Source organism: Serinus canaria, chromosome 13 (genome assembly GCF_022539315.1).
Source record: "Serinus canaria isolate serCan28SL12 chromosome 13, serCan2020, whole genome shotgun sequence".
In the NCBI taxonomy this organism is placed as follows: domain Eukaryota; kingdom Metazoa; phylum Chordata; class Aves; order Passeriformes; family Fringillidae; genus Serinus; species Serinus canaria.
Window position 1 is genome coordinate 17,090,450 of NC_066327.1, and position 24,558 is coordinate 17,115,007.

Below are 24,558 nucleotides of genomic sequence, written 5' to 3' on the forward strand. Positions count from 1 at the left end.
GCTGCATCCAAAGATGCCTGTTGATTATTTTAAATATTCTTTTTACCATGGGCAAGGGGTGTCTCAGGAGCTGGCACAGGACACTTCTCCCAGACTGTGCATCAAGTAGGACATCACCACAAATCCTGCCCTGAAATCATGTGCACGAGCCTAAAATGCTACTCTGTCAGCTTTTAATAAAACACACCCCCAGAGGAGCTGTTTAAAAAGGGAGACATTGAAAAATAACTGTCCTGCAACAACAAAATGAACACAAAAACACCAACACACAAAGAGGAACATGCCCTGGTGTCATCAAGAGCTACTTACAGAAGTGCCCATAGAATCTTTACTTCCATGTTCTATGTGATGGTGAAGAAGAAAAACACAGAAAAAAAGACAACATTTCCTACTAAAACAATACAGCTTTGCCCAAAAAAGCACAAACAGGATGATTCTCCAGGACAGGTTTAGAGGATAACTGTGATGGTGCAAATACAGAAGCAGCAGAGTCACCTTCAGAGTTTTATAACTGAAATAAGGAACACAATTAAAAACAAGAGTTTACACAGAATTCAAGTAGTTTTTGAATGTGTCCAGACAGAGAAAAAACCCAACTTCTCAAAAGCATGAAGTTTTCTGTTTCTGTCCCTCACCTTCTGACACAGAGGCTCCATGCCAAGGGAGGGGATTTGCTTTGGGATGGCTCCTGCTGCATTTGGGACCTGCTCTGCCAAAGGAAAGGCTGGGATACCACCAAGATCCCAAAATTCCATCCCAGGAACTCAGAATCACAGGAAACCCTGAGCCACCATCCTGCTCAGCTATTTTGATGAGAATGAACTTTTCCTCAGCTCCATCTCCCTCTTTCCAAGGTTTCATTTGAGCTCTTGGGAATACAATTCAAATACAATTGTACTGGTAATATGATACAAACATAAATCAGATTCACCACTAACTGAAACATAAACATTTCTCATTCCTACAACACAAACACAAATGCTTCTAATCCCACCCCTCACATCAGGAGTTCCTACTGCACATTCAACAGGGAGAACACAAAGTGCCCCAAGAGCTGTCTGGGAACACCTTTGGACGTACCGAGGGTGGGAGAGCTTTAAATAAAAATAATAAAAAAGTGAGTTGGCCTAGGTCTGGTTAATGTTTGACAAGAACTCCCAGGGAGGGCAGAGCCAGCAGTTTGCTGCAGGCACTTCTCCTTCCCACTCAGCTCTGGAGCACCCAGAAATCCCCAGCAAGCACGATGTGCCTGGACTTGTGCTGCTCCCCAGACAAAGCAGCACAAATCCTTCACCACCGTTAGCTGAGAGAATTCCAGAGCACTTCTGTGGGAGCACTGCCTTAATTCCAGCATCTCAGACAAGTGATGGTGCAAGTAATTACACCCTGCTCTTGAGTTTGAGCTGCCTGAGTCCCCTTCATCCCTCAAATATCAGGTTACCTGAGGATCAGTCAGCATCTTCCACCTGAGAAGCCAACGCACAGCGATGGTGGATAAAAGAATTACAGTGATCATTTGTAACTCAACACTAACCACTGGAAAAGGACTTGGGGATCCTTTAGAAAGAGGCTCTGTAAGTGTAAAATTTCATTTAACAAGTCCAGATGAGAACTGGGTGCATCAATCATCATACATGAGATTCAGCACACAGAAGCATGGGAGAAATGGAGTTTGGGTTGGAAGAGCCTTTAAAAATCATCCAGTTCCAAGGTAAGGTAGAAGAACTAAGGTAAAAGTGAACCCCCAGCAACTGGATTTTAGAAGCCAAGTCAAGGAGGACATTTCTAAATTCAGCACTTGCTGTGCAGTTCATTTAAAACCATTTTAAAGTCAATTTTAAAATCATACAACTAAAACAGCTTAAAATTGTTTATATCCAAGAATTTGCAAGACTGGTTTGATGTCATTCACTCAAGGGACCTTAAAAATGCACAACCACACATCTTAAATGTCTCCTTTTTGTGAAGTACTACCCAGGAGGGAACATGTCTGGTCCCCCCTCCCTGATGAACACAGAAATTAATTCCCAACTCTTCTCCTTCACAGGGAGCAGAGCTGCTCAAAGGACACCAGTCCCCCCTTTCTGTCCTGCCTCTTCAGGAAGGGGAGAGGAACAGGAAAGGCCAGCAAGTGAGAGCAGAGCCCTGCTCCCTCCTCCTCTCTGCACAGCCAGGGAGCAGAGGGAGGGTCACTTCCCAGCCAACTTCAGCCCAATTCCACCTCCCACTCAGCCAAGGACATCCTCATCCTCCCCATCTTTTCCACTCTCCATCGCTGGGAGAGTCTTTAATTCCCCCAGTGCAAAGATGGACCATCAAAAATGCAACATTTTTACATGCAATCCTTTCATGTCCACACAGGCTACCAAAGCATATTCTAACACAGTTTCCCAACAAATTTCTGCCCTTTAATTGGGCAGAAACTTAATAACCCAATTCCTGTGCCTACATGCCCATCTGCTTAAACTTTGAAGCCAAGACAATTGGCATTTAGATTTTATTAAGCAATAGTTATTCAGACATCTAACATTAATCTGGCTATTATCATTCTGACTTCCTCCCAATAATTTACTTTCATAAAAGACATCATTACATTTGAGTGCTATGAACTCTGAGGCAGAAGGATTAGGAAAGTATTCACTTGACAGAAATTCTCAGATAAATCTGCTCCCTGTAAGATTTGAAACAGCAGACAAGGTTTTAATGAGGTGCCATCTATACCAAGAGTGAAAAGGCAAAAGGGAAAATCACACTCAAGGTTCACATCCTTCTCCCACCTCAACTACAGAAAAAGAAAGGAGAGAGAAGTTTGTCAGACCCTTCAGCCTGGTTTAGCTGTCACCTCCTCCAGCCCTGGTGTAAGATCAGGAATGCACTGTCTCTCAGGACATTTATCCTGGACTTCCCATCGTGACCAAGGTTCACCCCCTGTGCTGCATCCCCACTCAGCTGAACACAGGGTTTGAGATAATAACTCTGCAATGAGCTTGTGAGGGATGGAGGAAGAGCAGGAGGATGCTGGGGAGCAGGGCAACCAGAATTAAAAACTGCATTGCTCAATGATTTAACTCTCCCCAGGACCATGGGAACCCACTGGGGGTGAGCCACAGAACAAGTGAGAGGCCTAAAGGGAAATCTGTCCAGGCTGTTCCCAGCACAACTGCAGGGGAAGCCCCAAAGCCACCAGGGTGGATCCAGGGCAGCAGCCATGGATTTTCTGCATTAGCACCAATTCATTATTATCTGTACCTTTTCAAAAGTGCTGGCTTCAACTCTCACAGGGCACTGCTCCCCCCAGCAGCTGCAGCAGTTCTGGGACTGCTTTACAGATTTCACAAAATCCACAATTCTGAGTACCAGAGAAGTGAGAACATGAGTTTTCCCTCCCAGTTTTCAGCCCTAACTGGCATTCAAAGGGCTCACCAAACTCAGCATCATTTCCTACTTGTCTAAAATCTGCTGTCAGAACACGACAGCTTTGAGACCTAGGATGCTTCCTGGTACCTTCAAACTTTCTTTTTCAATTTCAACACGCTGAAGATGAGAGCACAGAGTAGTTAAAACTCTGGAAAAACCTCGGGAAGAGGAGCATTCAAGACTTGCAGGCAAAGCAAAAAACTTTGGAAGCGAGAGGAAGGGCCCAGAACTCTCTACAGAGGGAGGCTGAAATGCAGCAGGAAAGGCACAGCTTTGATGTGCTGTGCTTCCAAACAAACACTGCTCAAAACCTTGGAAAGTTTTCACTTTTCATCCTGCCTACTAAATACCACCTGTACTTTACAATCCCCCTGAGCAGATTCAGAAAAACATTCACATTTCTGCCCCCACTGAGTATTTAGTGGGGCATTAGTGAGGTATCTTTTACCTCAGGAAAACAGTTGATAAATGTTAATTTAGCTGTACAAACTCTTTTAATACAAATGTCATCATATTTTCCCAAAATAATGCTGTTTGGGTTTTTTTCCCCCCAAAGTTCTTACAACTTTTTGCACTTTTCTGGCTGTGGCCCTTAACCAAAACACCATAAACTACAAAACACAGAATTCTACCAACACATTTCACTTCCAGCCAGGGAGACTCGGTGAGTTTTGCCACCAGAAAGAGAAATTCAGCTTTTTGTGGCACGAAGGTAAAGACAAACACAAGGACATTGCAAAAGCTGAGTCAAAATTCAGTTGGGTTTCAAAACCCTTCATGCAAGAAGCCACTTCACACTGAGCTGGGTCAGAGCTGGAGCCTGGAAATGTCTCTGGAAGAGCCAGAACTGCCTCAATGCCACAGAAATTCCATGGTGGGAACTGCTGCAGCTCCAGGCTGTGCTGGGCAAACCAGCTGCAGCTCAGCAGGCACCAGGCATTGATGGACACCCCAGCCAGGGGCTCAGTTAATGGGATTCTTCTAAGCACAAGTTCAAATTAATTTTTTTTAAGGTATGATTCACTATTCATAGTGAGAGTCACACATAATAATTTTAAAAAATTGAATAATGCATTGAAATAAATTGTATAGCAAGGAATCAGCCCATTAGAGCAGCTAATGAGATCCAAATCTCCTACTCTAAAATAGCAATGAAGATTAAACCCCACCCATTTCTGACCATCTTGTGCTTCCAGTCTGTCAGCAAATCATGACTGGACGGATTTAAACATTCCTCTGAATAAATAAGAAAAAACAAACAAAACCATTTCTGCATGCCAATTCAGCATGGACCTTGCTTCACGTGGCCAGGAAACAATGCAACTTTTTCCACTAAAAAAAAAAAAAAAGAAAGCTGAAGTAAAAATCCTGAAGAAAAAAAACTGAAGAAAGTAGTTTTTAGGAGGTTATTAGTGATTAACAAATTTAAGCTGAAGACTACTTGTTAAAACTCTCCTATTAAAACATATTTCTGGTAATTATGGCTAAGAATGTGTCACCGTGCAAAGCCCTTACTTGTGTTTTTTGCTCATTAAATATAATTAGTGGTGCTCTTTCAGCACAAGCAATTGCTCCAGGAAAAACCTTTTCACCCTTTATCTTTTAAAGGCTGCTTCACACCAAACACCAGCTTCCACCATGGCAAATCAATGCTATAATATGATGCTAATTTATCCTATCAGCATCAGAAGGCTAAATTAAATCTAAATTAATTAATTTTAAAATAAATTCATTCACTAGAAACCCCAAAGTTCACCAGGCAATTGAAAGCAATATTCCATGTGGCCACAGTGCCTTTCACCCACAGCCAGGGGGATTCCAGCAGCTCCACACCCGGGAGAGTCAGAGGTGAACTGGAAGGCTCAATGGGAAATGTCAAACAAACACAGCACCTCCCTCCCAAACAGAAAAACCTCCTCAAAACACACAAACAAACTCTCAGAAGCTCTGTTCCATAGAGGACAACTCAGAACATTAAAAAAAAAAAAACCAAAAAAAAAAAAAAAAACCCACCAGGAGAACGGAAAAATATCAGTACATGAATCCATTTAACCTCCTCTTGGCCAAACTCCCTGCTTCAAGGCCTCTTGAAGTTACAAAAATACAATAATATTAGGAGATCTTTGTAAAATCCAGCATTTTTCACTCAGCAATTTCCATGAGGTTCATTTTATTTATGTCAAAGCACATGACAACTTGCTGAAGTTACAACATGTTCCTTTAAGTTCTTCAACCTGTTTCCCATATTCAATTCTCTGAAATTTCCATCCTAATGTTTTCAAATCTGGATTTTGACCAAACAATTTTAAAATTATCTTTAAATAAGGAAATGCTTATGTTAATTGTAATGCAACACTGGAAAGTTACATTGGCAGATCTCTCAAATCATTTTCTTTTTCCACAGAAACTCTGGTTATTCCTCTGCCCACGAAATGCACCACGTCACACAACCCAAATTCCCATTTTGATGTAGCTTTTTTTGACTTGCTCTTCCCCTTCCCTGTGGGAAAAACAGAATTATAGAATTGTTTGGGCTGGAAAAGCCCTCCAAGTTCCCTGAGTCCAACATTCCCACTGCCAAGTCCCCAGAGTGCCACCTGCACCTTTAAAGCCAGGCAGGGATGGGCTCCAGCCCATTCCATGGAGGAATTTCCCCAATATCCAGCCTGAGGCTGCTGTCCCCTGTCCTGTGCCTTTGGGATTTCCTGAACACTTCCTCCTCCCTGAGTTCCTCTGCAGCCCAGGCACACAAAGGGAACTGGGGACTCTGATCTCTTCATCCTCCTCGCTTTAATGATTTGTGCACATCAAAGCCTGATTAAAACCATTTAAGCACTTCCATCACTGAAATCTCTTTAACGTCTTTTGGAAATTAAATTAAATGCAGATACAAAAAATCTCCATGTGAATGCACAAAGCTGGACAGTTATGGTCAGGTTTGAGCCTTTATAGTCAGGCCAGCAGGAATGGGCAAATACAGCTTCTACTATGGGAAGGGGACTACACAGCTTTGGAAGCCTAATTGATATAAAAATATAGCAGAAAACCAATAAAAATATCTGACACTCATTTAAATCAGATACCTTCAACAGGATCACACCAAGGAAAGTGAACATTAGAAATTTCAAAGGAAAATTAAGTAAAAAACTGAATGACTGCTCAATGGCATGAAATTTCCACAGGAACCAAGTGTTGAGGGAAATATCTACTCTGGAACAATTTAACTCTGTGAAATCTTAGAATCCCAGCTAAGCACAAGTGGAAAGAGTTTCTTCTGTCTCAGGAGTTTAACTTGTCACTGATCACAAACACTGTTTTCCCAGTGTCTGATTCTGCAAATTAAACATCCTTTATTTTTCTTCTTAAACTGGAAAATGTCTGTCATTGAAGTGATGTATGACAGTGAGGCACCAAGGCCTGCCCCCACTTCCAGGAGATGACAAAGTGACACCAAAACCTGGCTGCCCTCCCATTTTACCACCAAAGGTTACAGAGTTGGAAAAGCTCGAAGGTTTGGGATCTGCTTTGGTTTGGGACCTTTTCTGACATCCCCAACCCTCAGGAAGCTGCAGGAGGAGCACAACCATCCCCATTTCTGCTCATTTCTGCCCCTCCACGAGGAACCCACCGAGCTGAAAAGCTGAGGGGAGTGTCCAGCCCAAAGGACAAACAGCTTCAAGCTGCTCTTGGAAACTGCAAACAAGGTGGGAACATCAATCCTTCAGAAAGAGCCACCCTGAAGAGAAGCACACCATTGTCCTGCCTCTGGTCTCCTTCCCCTTCATGCTGCCAGTGCAGCACTGGGAACAGTCAGAAACTGCTGTGGGGCTGCAGGGGAGCTCACCTACCCACAGGGAGAGACATGGAATGATAAACCAGCCTCTCCTGGAGAACATGATCACTACAGCATTGCACATTAGTAAAAGTACACTCTACATGCTTAATTATGAAACATGAAAGCAGCAAGTTCAATTAATTTATCAATAAATGTGACATGAATAAAAACTAAGATGAACTGTTAAAAAAAAAAAGGCAGTAAAAGGGGGCTCTGAGCTGCCTCATGAGGTGTTGTTTTCCATAAAAAGATGAGCAGGAAGATTTCTCTTAATGAGCTGCTAACAGAAGAAAATTAGTTCAAGACTTCAGGGCAAGAACTTCTTTATTCCAGGTTTGTACAGTATGGAGTACAAGGAGATTTTTCTTCCTGCTGGTACCTGGTGCTGCTGGCAGTTCATAACCCAGGCTTTACATTCATCAGCAGGAATTAATGAACCCAGTACGAACACGAGACAAGACAACCCAAGGAAAACTCCAAGCAAAGACTGAGTGAGGGAAAAGGGGGCTTGAAACTCAGAGCTGAAGAAAGAAACTTGGGAAGCAGTAGAAGTCTGAGAGCCTGGGGAGTGGCAGACCCTGAAGGACACACAAGTGCACCAGGCCAACAGCTCCAGCTGCAGGGAACACGGAATTCTGGCTGGCCCAGCCCCAAGGAGCTGTGCCACACTGAGCTCTGAGCACAGGCCACCTCAGAGAGCACCAGCACTGCTCCAAACTGGCAAGGGCTCATTCAGCTGGCACCCAGTGCAAGCAGCTCCAAGAGCATAAAGTGGATTCCTGCAGGAGAGAGGCACAGGGAGAGCAGCACAGCTGCAGCACTCGGGGCTGGCTGTGCCTCGGTGACAGGAAGGAGCAGGGGCTGCACTGGATTTCCCAAGCAGTGACAGCAGCCCTGTCATTTCACAAGCTGCAGAGCATCTCCTTAGTCATTAGTGACTGCAGAGAAGGAGTCACTGCTCTCATCCTGCCACAGAAGAGTAACTGCCACACCAGTTCTTTCATCTCGACTGTTGCAATTCTATGAACTTGATTGCTTATTTTCTTAGTTTAACACAGTTAGCAAGATATTTTACAAAAATCTAACCCTGCTCTAGCTAAATGTAATCTGGTAAAGTTTCTCAACTCGTTTCCAGACATTCCCTCTTCATCCTACAGCCCCTCCACCTCCCCACAGCTCGGGTGTTCTGTTCCCCCAGTTCAGAGAAGGTGACACCAACCTCAGTTTGGTTTGGGTACAAACTCTGAGGTAGACACTGAAGGTGAAGGAGGACAGGGGATCTTGGTGGGAAGGGACCTCAAAGCCCAGCCAGTGCCACTCCTGCCGTGGCAGGGACTGTCCCCTCCCACTGTCCCAGGCTGCTCCCAGCCCCAGTGTCCAGCCTGGCCTTGGGCACTGCCAGGGATCCAGGGGCAGCCCCAGCTGCTCTGGGCAGGCCCTTAGATCCTCACGGGGAAGGATTCCTCCTGCAGATCTAATCTAAACAAGTTTAGATACCTAGTCTCAAATTTAGTTATTTCTGAGCCTCTGCTGAAGATAACTGTGACATAGTAGCGAGAGAAAGGAAACAGGCCTGTAGAACAAACCACAGGTGAGTAACAAACTGAAATTATGTGGCCAAGAACAATTATTGCCACAGAAAAGAAACCTCAGTCACCAAAAACTCCAGACTATTCCTACATCCTCACAGAGGGGGACTCCAAACAGGACACTGCAACTCACACTGCTCCCGGCTCAGCACACACATTGCTGCAGCCTCTTGGAAGCTGCTCAAGCTCTCTCCACATGCCCAAATCTGCCCATGGCAGAGGTGCTGCTTTCCTGGCTCAGCTCTCAAGACTCAACTCTCAGTATTTCTGCCCTCAGCACTGCAAACTTCTGATGATCTGGAGCAAAGAGTAAGAGCAGTGATGATGACCAAACTCCCAAAGCGAGAGGATGAGCAGGAAGGGACGGGAGGGAGGCATCAGAACAGTCACGAGCAGCTTCTGGAAATGCAGTGAGGGACACGATGACAGCAGCTCCACCACCACCTGGTGACAGAGTCCCTGCTGCCAGGCAGAAGATGCCAAGGGCTGTCTCAGTCAGTAAGGTCACTGTGTATGCCCTTAGTCACATCCGACACGGGAGCACCCACGCTGGAAACCACCGGGGCAGCACACACCCACCAGCAGCCACTGGAGCAACTTGTGGCAAATGCCACCCTGTCATGGGCCAGCTGCAGCCTCAGGACAGACTTCTGCTGCAGCTCTTTATCTACAAGGCCCTCGAGAAGCAAACTCCATGGTTTGTGCAGACAGAAATGTGGCATCTTCTCACTAAGAACTGGGCTGTAACCGTGCAAAAGCATCTGCACATTCCAGCTTCCTAAAAAAACCATCCTAGAAATCCACACCATATTTCACTGGCTTTTATCGTGGTTTATCAAGTCCAGGTCACTAGAACTAGCAAGAATGCTAAACACATAAATATGAATTATTTTTCTGGGTTGTTGTGTGGCTTCTCACAAAAAAACTTACCCAGGGGCTCAGTCTCACTCGCTCAATGTTTGAGACAAGGAGAAAAGTCATAAAACAAGAACTGCAGAGATGTTTAGAGGAAATATCAGGGACCTGAGACAGCTTTTGAGATCAGAGTTAAAAATCTACTCTTTTCCTTCATTGCTGTTAAACTGCACTCGAGTCCTGGGGGCACTTTTGGTTGCCACAATATGAAAAAAGATTTTAAAAAGATAGCATCCAAAGAAGGGACATAGGGATGAGGAAGGGTGTGGAAGGACCAAGAAGGATCCGCTGAGGGCACTGGGATTGTTCTGCTGGAGAAGAGGAGCCTGAGGTCAGAGCTCATTGAGGGCTACAGCTCCAATCTCTGCTCTGGGCCAGGGACAGCACCCAGGGAAGGGCTGGAGCTGGGCCAGGGCAGGGTCAGGGGGGATTTTGGGAAAGGCTCTTCCCCAGAGGGTGCTGGGCAGTGCCCAGGCTCCCCAGGGAATGGGACACTGCTCCAGGGATGCCCAGGGTGGGATTCTGGGGCTGTGCAGGGCCAGGAGCTGGGCTGGATGATCCTGTGGGTCCCTCCCAGCTCAGGATATTCCAGGATTGTCTCACTCCTGAACACAGGAGAGTCTGCTCTCACACAGAGCTGCAAACACACTATGCAGGAGGCAGCAAATGCCAAAAATCAACACTGACACACTAATAAAGCCAAGATATTAATACTGCCAAAAAATAAATTTTCCCTTTTGCTCCTGACCAACAAGACCTGCCCCAGTCCCAGTCCAACCACTGAGTAACTCCATTGTGACACTGGGACTGTCCCACACCTCGAGGCCAGCAGTTTAATCACGTTTTCCTCATTAGAGGAGCCATGAAAGGACCAATCAGGTGCACAACCACTCCTGCAAAGCACTTCACCAGACCCTGTTTTGCAATAACCCCCCAGGGTGCAAATCCCCATTTGCCAGGGACCTGAGAGAAGAATTCACTAGTTTTGAAGGAATGCCAGGAACTAGAAATACTCCTGAGAGATCAGCAGCTGGAAGGGAGCCCAGGTGACAAACAAACACACAGGGCTGAGCAGAACCAGCTCAGGGACACTGAGGAAGGGCCTGCTCCGTCCCACAGGGCCACTGGGGGCCTGGCTGAAAACACGGGGATGTTTAAAACCACCAGTATTGCTGAGAAAATGATCAGACAAGGCAGTGAGGAGGTGAGAGATGAGCTGGGGGCACGGCAGGCCCCACACCTGCCCCTTTTCAGGCTCCTTTTCCATCGTGCAGCACCTGCCCAGGCTGTGAGCAGGGTTTAGGCACAAGCTCTGCCCCAAAATTCAGTGAACCACTTGCCGGTGTCCAGAATACAACCACAGACACAGCACTGAAGGCACCGATACTGGGCCACACACCTCAACACCTGCTGGCTTTGTTCTGTTCATCGGGAAAGGGAAAAAAAGGGGAAAAGTCAGCGCAGAGTGCAGGACTGTTGAGCGAGTGCTCCTTCACCGAGCCCGGTGTAAGCCCACCGGGGAGGAGGCTTTACATAACAGCCCCCCCGGCTCCGGGTGTGTCCGAGCCGCGGCTCTGCCTGCCCTGCCCGAGGCCGGTGCCACCAGCGGGCCCCGCCCGGGCCCCCCGAGCCCCGCGGCCCGTCCCGGAGCGGCTCCGGCCCCGAACCCTTGCCGAGAGCAAAGGGGAAGGAACAAAGCCCTGACGTCAATTACCGGAACAGGATTAAATCCATCACCGGGGCGGGCAGCGCAGCGGCCCCGCCGGCACCCAGCCCAGCCCGGGTCCCGGTGCCGGGAATGCCCCGGCGGTGCCTCCCGGAGGGACCCCCGCCCTCCGCACGGTGTCACCGCGGGGCGCGACCGGCAAAATCCGCGTTCCCGGCGGGAGATGCGCCCGCAGCGGCCGATCCCGCCCGGGGGCCCGCCGGTTCCGCCGCGGGGGGCGGCCGGGATGTCCCGGGAGTGCCCGGAGCGGGGGCGGCGCGGCCCCGCTGCCGGCGGGAGGCCCGGCCCAGCCGCGCTCACCTGCGCTGGCCGCTCCGCTAGGCCCGGACCATCTCCTGGCTGCCGCCACCGGCGAACGATGAGGCCCGAGGAGCCGCCGGCGAGTCACGGAGCGCCGGGAGGCGCGGGGCGGGCCCGGCCCGGGGGCGGGGGGGGCGGCTCACAAGCGGGCGGCCGCTCCGTAGGGGTCCCGGCGGTCCATGGCGGGCCGGCGCCGGGCTGGCGGCTCGCAGGGCGCGGGCAGGACCGCGGCTCGGCCGGGGCTGCGCTGGGCCCGGTCCCGGTGCCGATCCCGATCCCGGCCCGGTCCCGCCTGGCGCTTCCCGGCGGCCCCCGCGCGCCGCCGCCGCCCCGATCACGTGACGCGCGGAGAAAACCACGTGACCCCGGCGGAGCGCGCGTAGGAGGCGTGGCAAGGGCCCGACCCCGCCTCCTTCGCGCGGCGGCGGGAGAGTCACGTGGGGCAGCGCGCGGGGAGCGCCCCCGCGGCCGTGGCGCCCCCTGGCGGCGGCGAGCGGGACGCGGCCCCCCCGGGAGGAGCCCCGGGAGCAGCGGGAATGCTGGGCAGGAATTCCTGGCTGGGAGGGTGGGCAGGCCTTGGCACAGCTGCCCCTGGATCCCTGGCAGTGCCCAAGGCCAGGCTGGACATTGGGGCTGGGAGCACCTGGGACAGTGGAAGGTGTCTGCCATGGCAGGGGTGGCACTGGCTGGCGGCACTTTGGGCTCTTTCCAACCCAAACCATGCTAGGACTCTGGGATTCCCTGCTGGTGTGGTGCCAAGGGTGCAGCACACACGGCTGCTGAACAAAGGAGGCTGTGAGGCCCAGCTCAGGCAGGAGCCATTGTCCCAGGGGCTGGTAAAGGCCCAGCTCGCACAAACAGAATTTCACAAGGCAAATCCATTCGCTGGAGAAGCTCCCATTTATTAAAGACTCCTCCCTAAGGAAATAAAGCAGTGCACTACCCCACAGGGACTGTGCAGTGCACTTGCACCCAGGACACCCGAAGGCTGTTTCTGGCTGGGTTAGTAAGCCCTGCACTCTGAAATGGGGCTGTCTCCCCCTGCTCCTGCTCCCCTGTTTCTCCTTGAGAGGTGAGAGCTCTTCCCGAGGCTGTTTTCCTGCCAGGCTGCATCAGCTGCTCCCCCGCAATGAGCAGTGGCAGCTTTGCTCGGAGTGGGAGGGATGAAACAGGGCAGGCCCTGGAGGCACTCCTGGCTAACAGGGCTTTTATAAAACTCCTCATCCGCCAGCAGAGCAGAAGTGAGGCACTGGCAGATGTAGGAGGGCAAGGCTCTGGCCAGGCTGGGGGGTTACTCTGTAAAATAACAACACCTAGAGACAAAGTAACCAGAAAAGGCAAGAAGAAGGAAAAAAAAAACCACCACCAACTAATATAAACATTGTATTTGAAACTAAACTTTTTTTTTTTTTTATCTTGATACACAAGGACTTCTGGCTGGAGAAGTTTGCGGGGAGCAATCCTGCCCCTATGTGAGGGAATGCCAGGGCAACTCCAGCTGAAACCTGCACACAAACACCACAAATAGTTTAGATATTTGCAGTAAGCCTCAACTTAGCAACTAGTGCTTAATAATTGATTCACTTTTCCATTAAATGGCACACCCACTGCACAAGACTTGAACACCTTTCTGGTAGTTTTATTTACAGCCTGCAGCGTGTTCTGTAAAACACAGGAGTGGTCACAGACAGACACACAACATGGGGATTTTCAATCATTTAAATAAGCACAGTTTATTCCAAAGTCTACACACTACTCTTTCCATAAAAATATAAAAAATAGTTTAGTTACTGTATTTAACCTAAGCCAAGATATTGGGAATTCTTCCACAAGTGATGCCCCCTCCCCAAAAGGGCACTCCAACAATAAGAAATTCAGGAGACTGCATCACCAATTAAAATACTAACAGCAACTGCTTCAATCCACCAGAAAACCAAATAATTCCCACACGCCATCCAGCAATCCCTGTTCTGCAGCATGTTTGGATCTGCTTTTGTTAGGTTTGTGGGGTTTGCACTCACTTGCTTCTCCAGGGCCAGTCCTACAATCAAAGAATGACTGGATTCCTGCAGACTGCCCCTCAGCACAGCCTGGCAATGCTGCATTTCACACATTCCTGGGAAACACATCCAGAGGGGAACACTTTCCTTTGAGCCCTTTACTTCAAGGAGTCTCTTTTTTACCGAGCATCCAGTGAGAACAGTGCCCAGTTCTGTTTGTAGTTATTTCTCTGGTTTTGCTGCCCATATTACAGATGGGAATATTCTGATGGAGTTCTGCCGGACACCCACTCCAGCCCTCGTCTCTGGGGTACACTGAATTTACAAAAAAAGGCACAAAGATGAAACTCCTAAAGCAGCAGCAGCCCCAATTCACTGAGCTGCTGCTCTCCAACACCAGCCCTGTGTCTTACAAACACTTCCAACACAGCAGCCAAGGACACAGGGCAAGGAAGAGCCCAGAGCCTGTAGGCAGGACAAGCACAACACTCAGCAGGGACAAATCAACACAGCTCAGCTGGGTGGTGCAGTTAAGACTGGACCTGGAAGCATCAGGAAAAGCCACTGGAACACAAGCTCAGCAGCACAGAGCCTGTTTGTCACCAGTGAGATGGGAGGCTCTGTGTGGGACACGTTGGGCATTCAGGTTCAACAATGCCAGAGCTCCACAGCAGCACTGAAAACTTCTGCTTTTAACAGTTTAGAGGATTTTTCTCAATGGAAGTGAAGCTGTCATTAACAGAGGAACAGTAACAGAGGAACAGTACATGATGCACAGCATAATCTGCAACAACAACAAAAAAAAAAAAAAAAGCTTTTGCTTTCCAGCCTGTAAACATCCAGGTTTAGCTGCTACTGGACTTTAGCTCTTATAAACAAATCTGATGATAGGATTTTTTTTTTTTTTGGAGCTAAAAAAGTAAAATCTTCCATAAAAGGATAAACCACAAAAATACTCTCTCAGTAAGTCTCACGTGCCATTTAATACCTTCCATGTCCTACGAACAACTAGGCAGAACACTTAAAAATGGGAGCAGTAGAAATGTTGACCATTGAGTGCTTGGCAGCCATGTGCTCCAGCCCCTGGGAGGGCAATGTCACTCAGTCCACACCAGTCCTGCTCCTCCCCAGCTATTTCTTCTTCTTCTTCTTTGGGGGCTCATCCTCAGAGCTGCTGTCGGTGCTGCTGCTGCTGCTGCTGCTGGAGGAGCTGGAATCCGACTCGAAGTCGGAGGAGGAGGAAGAGCTGCTGGAGGAGGGGGAGGAGGAGGAGGAGGAGTTGCTGTCCTCACTGTCACTGTCTGAGGAGGAGGAGGAGGAGGAAGAGGAGTCCTCGCTGTCAGAGGAGGAGTCACTGGCTGAGCTGTCACTGCTGCTGCTGCTGGAGCTGGTCACACTCTTGGACCTGAGGGAGAACAAAGAGCTGAGCAGAGCCCTGCCAGAGCCCATCACACACAGAGCGTTCCCTCTGCTCTCTTGCAACAATCCAAAGATCAATTACTTGCCTTGAAAATGTCCACATCTCACCATCGAAATTTCCAGGCCTCACCATCTCAGATGAATCCCTGTGCCCTCCCCTCCCTTCTCCACTCCTGGACGAGTGGATTTGGACTATTTGAGCAATGGCAGGGTGGCCCCAGGACCTGACATAACCCAGGAGGACAGCAGAGAGGGGCAGGGAGGGAAAGCTGGCCAGGATCTGGTTCCTAGCCCTGAGCAGGGGCTTTGCTGGCCTGACTGCCCTGACCTAGCCAGGCCCAGTCCCTGCCTCACCACTGCAAGAGCCAGGGGAGGTTTCAGCAGAGATTTCACCAAGGTCAGAGCTGTTCCCAGCAAAAACTTCTTAGATTACTCCTGGCAAAAGAACCCAAAGCACCTGCCACTACAGGATGCTTGTGTCTTCCAGGTGGAGAAGGGTGGAAACAATCCAAGGTTAAGACAGAATTATGAACACAGCAAAGAGGATTTCTGTATGCTCTGCACTTTTTTTTCATGTTCAGCCCTTCCTGGGGCCATTGTTCTCAAGACCAACATCTCTGATTTAGGGGGATGATAGGAATTCCAAGAAAGTACAATTCAATTCTCCCAGAGATCTTTCCCTGAAGTACAAGACACTGATTCACCTCCCTTCCCACCAAAGTCAATCAAAGAGCATCCAAAAATGCAAATTATGATAATGCAGAATCTTGTTCCCATTAGAAAATTAATGCAGTATTTTTTATCAGAGGGATGGTTCAATGTAAGAGCTCAGGAAGTGCCTGTGTTAAGGTTACTGAAGAGGGTGAGGTTTTTTCATCATATCAGCCCTGTCAGCTGACAAACGTGGGTGTGCATGAAGCCACAAAGCACTGAAGTTTCTGTAATACATCTGTAATCTGCTGTCTCTGTGTGCAGACACAACGACTGTTCCTTACAGATAAATCCATGAGGGCTGCTTCAACACTGACTTTTCTGGGGAAAAAACAGCACTAAGATGAGGAAAATAAATGAGGAAAAACAGCTCTAAGATGAGGATCCCCTGAGTAACTCTGAACTTGCTGTTCCTGATCACCGTTCACAGAACCCATAGCAGCAATCCATGGACAAACAGTATTTAGGTTTGCTCCAAAACCCACTCCCAGAAACATCAGGATATTGCACTTAGAGCTGCCTCTCCCAGAGGAAACAGGCAGGAACTTGTTCTCAGGAGAGGCAACACATGGGCTGCTGGTACTGACAGCAGACGATGGAGATGGGGACAGCAAAACTCAAAATACAATCTGGGAGTGTGACAGTGCAGAGCCTGTAGGCTGGTGATCTAAGATTGTGGGGTTTATCACACCTCTGGGAAAGCACAGAATTTTTACAGTAGGTACCATTCATCCTCCTCAGGACAAGTTTCCAAGAGTACACCTCAGGTTCTGTGCCCCTGCTGGAGCCCAGGCTGTCCCCGAGGCTGTCCCTGCTCTGCTCTGACACCCCAGGGGTTTCCAGTGCCACTGGCACCCAAAAGCCACAATTGTGGGCACAGCCACAGCTGGGCCTGAGGAGAGCAGGGAATGAGCAGGGAATTCAGGCATACTGGGTGGGACATTGAGGCCAAGGAGCACCTGGAAGGTGGCTCTGTCACCTGAGGTCACAGGGCTCTGCAGCAGCTGCTCTGCCTCAGCCTGTTTTTCTGGTTAGGCCTGAGCTCCCTTATTAGTGTTTACATCAAAACAAACACACACTGTGGAAAAGGTTCGTGCTCCTCCTGCTACAACCCAAACTTTTACAGATTTATTTTAAATCTGGAACTTATAAAAATGCTGGATCCTCCACATGTTATAATAAAAATCTAAATAGCAAACTGCCTGGAAAGGAATTTCTATTGATGGATTATTCTGGGCTTGCATAGAAGCAGGAGAGTAATTCAAATTTACAAGAGTTTTAAAATTTCAAGGAAAAAGTGCCCAAACCACTCCCCTTCCCCAAGAACCCTTTTGCTCTGTCCATTTTTGCATTGGTTTGGAGCTCAAATACTCTGTAAATAATTATGCCAGCAAAGGCTGCAGTGTCTGAGGAGACTGAGGCAGGAAGAGGCCTGAGCTGCCCAGCTCAAAACCAGTAAATTCATGATCTCACCAGTCCTGAGCAACTCCAGCCATAAATTGGTACTTTTGGGAAAGCAGCCTTTGCTAGAACACACTGAGACAGCCCATTCCAATAAACCACATTCCACAGGACAGCCTGGAATAAAGAACACTTTAAAGATCTGCTCTGCCTTATTTACTGCCTGCCACACACAGCAAAGGCCTGGCCTTTAAACACCTCCTGAAAACTGGGTTAGATCAGGCTGGGACACAGGAGTGACACTAAAGGGGAGGAGATGCTGGGCTGTTACTGCACAGACATTCCCTGGTGGAAAACTCCCAGCACCACTCCAGCAGTGTCACAGCCACAGTTCTGGCTGCTCCTCCTTTCCGTTTGCTAAGAAAGCAAATTCCCAAGTAAACATTACTGCAAGGTAAAGTACAAGCAATGCCAAAAGAGCTCCTGGCTCCAGCCAGGACATGGAGAGGGCCAGGGTCATTTCCTGGATTTTTGCTTTACTTTGGGATCAAGGGGGTTTTGTTTGGTTTTGGGGTTGGGCTTTTTAAGATGTTTTATTTCATCCACTAGACAAAGCTTGAGAGAGAGGGAACTGGCAGGAGAAGGGAATGAAAAGAGCAGAAGCAATCAGAGGCCAGAACCCCCGTGCCAGTCTTGTTTCAGAGACTCCTGATGGACTCTGAGGCAGAAATGGGAAGACTTTTATTCCTACAGCAAGATCGTGCAGGGGGAGGAAAACCAGCAAGGAGAAAAACAGAGAATAAAATGTTGGGAGATTTTGGACAGAGAGGAGTAGAAATTCTCCAGATGCCTGTCAGACAAAATCTGTAACACCCTCAAAGCAGTACAAGCAAAACCAATTGCAAAGCTGACTTTTGCAGCCCCCCTCCCAAAGCCCTGCTGGAACAGCCAGTGCAGGGCCCAGTCCCCACCAGGGCAGGGACCTGTCCCCACATACCCCACCAGTCCCCACATACCTTTTTTTCTTGGTCTTCTTTTCTGCAGCACTTTCTCCAGCGCTAATTAAGGGGGGGAAATAATGGCTTTGATTAGTGCAATAGGAAAATTGAATAGATAGCAGCACACTGAGGCTGAGTTTAATACTCAGAGGGCACTGGGCAGCTCAGTCCTGTGCAAAGCAGAGCAAAACCCACCTATGAGCCAGGGGAGGAAAACCCAGCAATTCACCCTTGATTTTCTGTGCTGTTTATGCTCTGCCCTCCCCTTTGTACCATTCTGTAGAGACGGGAGGAGCTGGGATGCAAAAGGCACAAGAGGAAAGGATACAAAGAAATTGTGTGTAACTATATCTAGCAATAAGTGAATTGATTGGAATCAAGGGTAAAAGCTTGAGTTAGTCTGTAGCTTTCACATTTCTTTCAAGTGCAAAAAGAAACAGAAGTCCATTTAGATTGATGCTTTCCAGCTGTGTGTCTGTCAGATTCCCAAGGGTTCATTCCCTCACAAGATTTTAGTGGTGCCACAGAAGAAAGTTCTTTGTGTTCCACCAGAAAAATGAGATTTCTCCAATTTTTTATTTTCAAACACAAGGTATGAAAACATTATCAGCACACAAGAGTTCTCCAGACTCCCCACACTCTCCTGTGAGCAAGGGGAAGACTCTCTGATATTCAGATTCCAACCCTCCCATCCATATTTATATTCCTAAGGCCTCAGACCCTCTGCAGGAAACCAGGGGGTCCCAGGTAGGAGGAGTCACTGTGAGAACAGAATTCAACCCCACAGCACCTTTGAGGAGACAGGACCTAGCTCAGGGAGTGCCTCCCTCTCGTGTGTGAGGAATGGGTTACTCAAGAGTTACTCCAGGAGCTCCCATTGTGCTCAGGCCAGACCTGCTCTGGACACTCCCTCCATAAACTGAGACACAAACCCAGCTCAGGGCTGGGCTCAGAGCTCCAAGAGCCCCAGGAGTGAGCATTCCCCCAGCTCCAACAGCCCCAGGAGTGAGCATTCCCCCAGCTCCAAGAGCCCCAGGAGTGAGCATTCCCCCAGCTCCAAGAGCCCCAGGAGTGAGCATTCCCCCAGCTCCAAGAGCCCCAGGAGTGAGCATTCCTCCAGCTCCAACAGCCCCAGGAGTGAGCATTCCTCCTGCTCCCTGCCCTGCTCTAGGCTGGCAGGCACTGGGGGCTCCCTGACACCACCAGAGGGGCCAACACCAGGCAAGCACAGGGAGCCTGGAACAACTGGGAAAGGAGTTCATGCTGGAAATGCCTGGATGAGGCTGTCAGAGGTAAATATTGACCTTTCTAGGCTGGGTTTGCCTTCTGGTTAATGATTCCTGTGTGGCTCTTTAAAGGTGGTGACACAGGCTGGCCAAAGCAGACCTGTGGGAGACCCAACTTCTCCAAAGGCAAGGAGAACCTCCCAAAGCAAGTGCCACAGAAACCACAAGTGTGACCCAGGAAGTTGTTTCTCCATGAAGAAAAAGCTTCATCCTTGCAAGTGCAGCCCTGGTAGCTGAGGAACAGGATCCTCCTGGCACAGCTGAGGAGCTCATGACGACACCACCCCGGGAATGCTGGGCCAGGTTTAACTGCAGATTAAGCACTGCTCCCTCCTGGGGATTGCTCAGGCTTTCTTTCTCAAGAGGATTTTCCCCAGCACCTGCCCCTCGCTGCAAGAGCCCCAAACCTCCTTCTGTGCCAGACTGGCCAGTCCTGTTACTCCCACACAAAATGATCCCACAATCAGGTTCAAGCCCAAGGACAGAACGAGGAATTTCACTCTCAATTCATCATCCTCCAGTGGTAACCTGCAGAATCCATCAGAATAGGGGCAGAAAAGCAACAAGGAAATAATCTGAGCCTTCAACTCAAACTTAGCCTAGAAATCCTGAGTCTCTGAAGAGACTCTGCCTCCAAATGGAGCCAAGTGTCAGAGTCCAAGCACTGCTGATCTATCTACAACACTGGGTGACTCTAATTACTCCACAACTACTCACTGGATGAGAATTAATTTCAAAATCAATCACTTTACATCACTCTCCTCCCAAGCTAATGAGTCTCCACTGCAGGCAGGGTTTGAGCCCTGTGACTCAGAACTGCTGCTGGGCTGGAACAGCTGAGGAGCCCAAGGAGCCCTGCCTGCCTGAGCTCCCACCCCTCCCTGTGCCACCAGCAGGGGCAAAAGCTGGGAATGCTCTCCCCACCTCCCATCCTGGCAGGGGCAGTGCCTGAGGACACCTGGCCAAAGCCTCAGGAATTCCAGGTGCAAGGAGTGGCACTGGGAGTGACCCTGTCTGTCCCTCTGCAACACCCAAACCCAAACTGGAGTGATAGAAAGGACCCTGGCACATGGAATTGCATGCAAAACTGAGCTGCTGCATCACTTCAGCTTGTCAAAACAATTATTAACTTGGGGGGAAGAATTAAAGCACTCCCAGGGCAAAGGGGAAAGGAAATCAGGTGCCACAGGCAGAGCTCTGTTCAGGTTTCTCTGCTCCTTCCACTTTTGGGCTGTCACCAGAGGAAATAATTGTGCAATTCAGTGAGCTGTTTTCACTTCAGGCTTGGTTAAAGCTGATAACCCAACTCTCCCTCACCTGTCTGAGCCCTGCAGCTCCCAGGGAGCAGCAGGGCCAAGTTTAACTGCAGCTCTGAGCAGCAGATCTGGACACAGGGCAAGAATTGCTGCTTTGCTAGAAATAAATCTACAGCTCTCACTGCCTGGACAGCACAGAAACATGAAATCAAACAAGCAAGGAATTCAGGCCCCTGCTCCACTACCAAAAAGGCTCCAACTGATTTAACTTTGGCTCAGTGCATGGCTTCTGTTTCAGACAGGCCAAAACAGTTTTAAATGTATTTCAGATGAGCAGGTGTTGATGAAATTAAAATGTTGATTTCAATTCTCTGGGACCTGAGTGCACATAATTCACCTAACACACAAATCACCTCCAACATTAAATCAAGCACACATTCCACAGTCTGGAGGAAAAGATCACAGGAAATGGTCTGGGACAACATCTTTTATTTCAATCACAAACCAGACATTTTATCTTGCCAGTCTTACCTCTGCTGCAGGAGGAGTTGCTTTTCTTTCTCCTTAAGGATTTTGGCCAACTGAGCTGTCCTTGAAGGCCTGTGCAGGTATTTTCTCTTCCCTTTACATTCATACGTCCAGTGGCCAAACTCTAAACACTTCTGACACCTCACATGCTGCTTGTTTGCCTCCCTAGAAAAATGCAGAATTGCATAAGTAACTCACTCCAGGTCTGCTCTACCCAAGGAAAAAATATTTAGTTTTTTATCATGCAGCTTTAATCAAGCTATGATTAAACCAGATGTTCACAGGTGCTTCAGGTTTTCTTTTGAATCAGGACATGGGCAGTAACACCAAGCAGACACAGAATTCAGGCAGACAGATCTTCATTAATTAAAACACTTGCACATGGGAACCATGGGAACAATCACACTGCTCACTTTGCTGCTATCCAACTCTGCTGCAGGTGGTTCTGGTTCCAGAGAAATCACAGAAATTCTAGTTTAGAACAAAGAGCAGCAGCTTCATTTCCAGTTCCTGAAATGTAACACCCAAGTCCCAAACTGCCACACTCTCACCCAGAGCCCAGGACTCTCTGAGAGGCTCTCAGGCTCCCAAATAAGCTCCAGCCAGGAGCTGGTAAAGCCTGGCACAAGGTTTATCTTTGGGACAATCAGATTCCTGCTCATTCCTGCTCCCTGCCTGCATGTCCCCAAACACCAGCAGCAGCAGGAACATTTCACACTCTATTCCAGTTCTCACTCTGCTAAAATCCCATGGGCATTTTCAGATATCAGGGAAGAGAAGATACTCCTGTTTTCATGCTGGAGCTCTTAAGGAGCTCTTCTGAAGTTCTACAAAGCTGTTTTTCCTCCTGTCCCAGCTGCTCTCCTCCCTTACAAAGAAGGGAACTCACTCAGCCCAGGAGCTGCCCAAGGTCACAGCCAAAATTAGTCCTGAGCTCAGGGCTGTGCCACTTCAGCTCCCTGCCACTGCTGTCTCTTCCTGCAGCCTTCAGTTTTTGTTCCAAGCACCAAAACATGAACTTTTCAAGGCCAGCCCATCTAAACTCTCTGAAATTGCAGCCTGGCTGATCTAGGAAGCTCCCAGACTCATGTCTGAGGATGAAGTGAGAGACCAGCAGACAGCATTTCCCCTCTTTCCAGCCAGGCTGGGAATTGCTTCTCCCTCAGCTTCAGCCACCACTGTCTGAGCCAGTTCCTGCAGGGAACCTTGTGCTGAGCATTCATCCCTTTCTCAATGCAGAGCACCTGGCTTCATCCTCAGGCCTCAGAAATACTCAGCTAAAGCAGCACGAAAATCTGATTAAACTCTCCCCTGCAGAGCACAATGAACCTGGCCTTGGGCAGGAGCCACAATAGCTGGGAAGGAGCAGAAAAGGCTCTGCCTTTGCCTCCTGGCCAGAGCAGCTACAATCAGCAGAGTGATGGCTCCCCCTCCTCAACTCAAACCCAAACCTGTATTTGTCCCCTCAGCCCCTCCCCAGCTGTGCCCACAGGAACAGCCCCAGACTCGGGGCTGCAGAACTGCTCACCCCAGCAGAGCCCACGGGAGGTAAAAGGGTCAGGAGAAAGCCCTAAAGCCAAGGAATGAACAGGGGAACACCAGCCCTGCTCAGCAGCTGCAGCCCTACAAACAGCACAGCAGCACCAACGAGAATGAGTCTGACAGCAACAAAGAGCACAGAACTGAAGGAAACTTGGAGCAGGGATCAGTGACCCCAGGCCTGGAGCAGAGGGACAGCTCAACACAGACCCAGCAAGCACAAAGACATCAAAGCTAAAAACGAGTCCTCAACTCCAATAAAACAGCAACTCAAAAGAACATGTGTTCCAGGAGCACTTTGAAATCACAAGTTACTTTCCACTGGAAAACAGAAATTACTACTAAACCATGAAGAAATTGACCACATTCTGCACATTGTGATTGGGCAAAAATCCCACACTGCAAAAATTTAAACAAGAGAAATAAATTAATTTAAGGAAAAAAACAACACTCAAACCAACAAAGAGCTGAAAAACCAATGCCAGCACCCCACGGGTGGGACACACATTTGCTGCACAAAAAGAAAAGCAGAAGTGTGGTTTCCTCGTTCCAGGGCTCTGTAATCGGATCCCCTCGGTGCTGAGGGAATTCCTGGATTACAACACCCCCATCTAAGCAAGAGTCGCCCGCTTGGCTTTTCTCTGCCTTTCCGACATCTCCGCAAACTCATCGTAACAACACGAGCCTGAAGGTTACCGTTTCACGTTTGAACTGCTGGGTCTGCGAAGAGGAGCAGGGAAGTGACCCCAGGAGCTCCTTCCGAGCCCCGCTCCCGCTCCCAACGCTCCCCACGGCAGCGCCCAAGGCCAACAACTCCCTAGCCTCAGCACCGCCACTCTCGCGGAACCCCCTGAGCAGAAAGGGCCCAACGCGACCCTCGAGTCCAAGCCCCGGCCGTGCACCGACACCCGAGGCCGCACCGTTTCGCCCCAACCGTGTTCTGGGGCGGTTTCCCCTCAGCCAAGCTGCGCCCCCTCCCGAGACAGAGCGCAGCGGCGCGGAGGCCGTAGAGCGCCAGGAAAACGCCGGGAGCCGCGGCCCCTGCAGTGCCCGCCGCTCCTCAGCCCGAGCCCGCCCCGCGCGGCCCCCCCGGTCCCACTCACGCCTGTCTGCGGGCAATCAGCCGGTGCATGGGCGTCGCCATCTTAACGGCCGGGCCGGAAGTGAGGCCGCCGAGGAGAACGGCGGGACTAGTGGCGGCCGCGGGGCATGCCGGGACATGCGGCCCTGTGGGCAGGGTGCGGCCGCCATAGAGACCTCCGGGGTCATAGCGAATTAGACCTCCAGGGTCATAGAGAGCGAGACCTCCTGAACCATAGAGAGAGTGCCCTCCGACGGCCAGAGCGGCAGAGTCTGCCTGCCTTCCCTCTCTACCGCCCCTGCCGCTCCCGCCGTGTCATTGCAGCGCCCGGAGCCGGTCCCTTTTCGTGTCTCTCTGTCCCTGTCCCTGTCCCTGTCCCTGTCCTCTCCCTGGCCCTGTCCTGGATATTTTGCGGTTTGTTCGGTGGGCAGTCATCCAGCTCTGCTGGATTAATTTGGAAACCCATGATATGTAATTCTCTTTCAGGTTTGATGGAAAGCTGTGAAACCAGAAGAAAAGGAAATTTATCATTTTAATATTTATTTCTCTGCAAATTC

General features: G+C 49.3%; 2 protein-coding genes across 2 annotated transcripts in view; both read right to left on the reverse strand.

The window, feature by feature from the left end:
* Positions 1-12,099, reverse strand: part of AFF4 (ALF transcription elongation factor 4) — a 48,467-nt gene extending 36,368 nt beyond the window's left edge. The window contains exon 1 of the mRNA XM_030229368.2: positions 11,783-12,099. The gene's annotated coding sequence lies outside the window, so the exon portion shown is untranslated. The remainder of the gene's footprint in view (positions 1-11,782) is intronic.
* A 1,301-nt stretch (positions 12,100-13,400) lies between these two features.
* ZCCHC10 (zinc finger CCHC-type containing 10) lies at positions 13,401-24,264 on the reverse strand. The gene is made up of 4 exons (XM_009091557.4): positions 24,024-24,264; positions 21,385-21,546; positions 18,330-18,371; positions 13,401-15,187 (listed from the first exon to the last, which is right to left on the reverse strand). The coding sequence occupies exons 1-4, from the start codon at positions 24,062-24,064 to the stop codon at positions 14,914-14,916; spliced, it is 519 nt and encodes a 172-aa protein (XP_009089805.1). The 5' UTR covers positions 24,065-24,264; the 3' UTR covers positions 13,401-14,913.
* Positions 24,265-24,558: the final 294 nt, after the last annotated feature.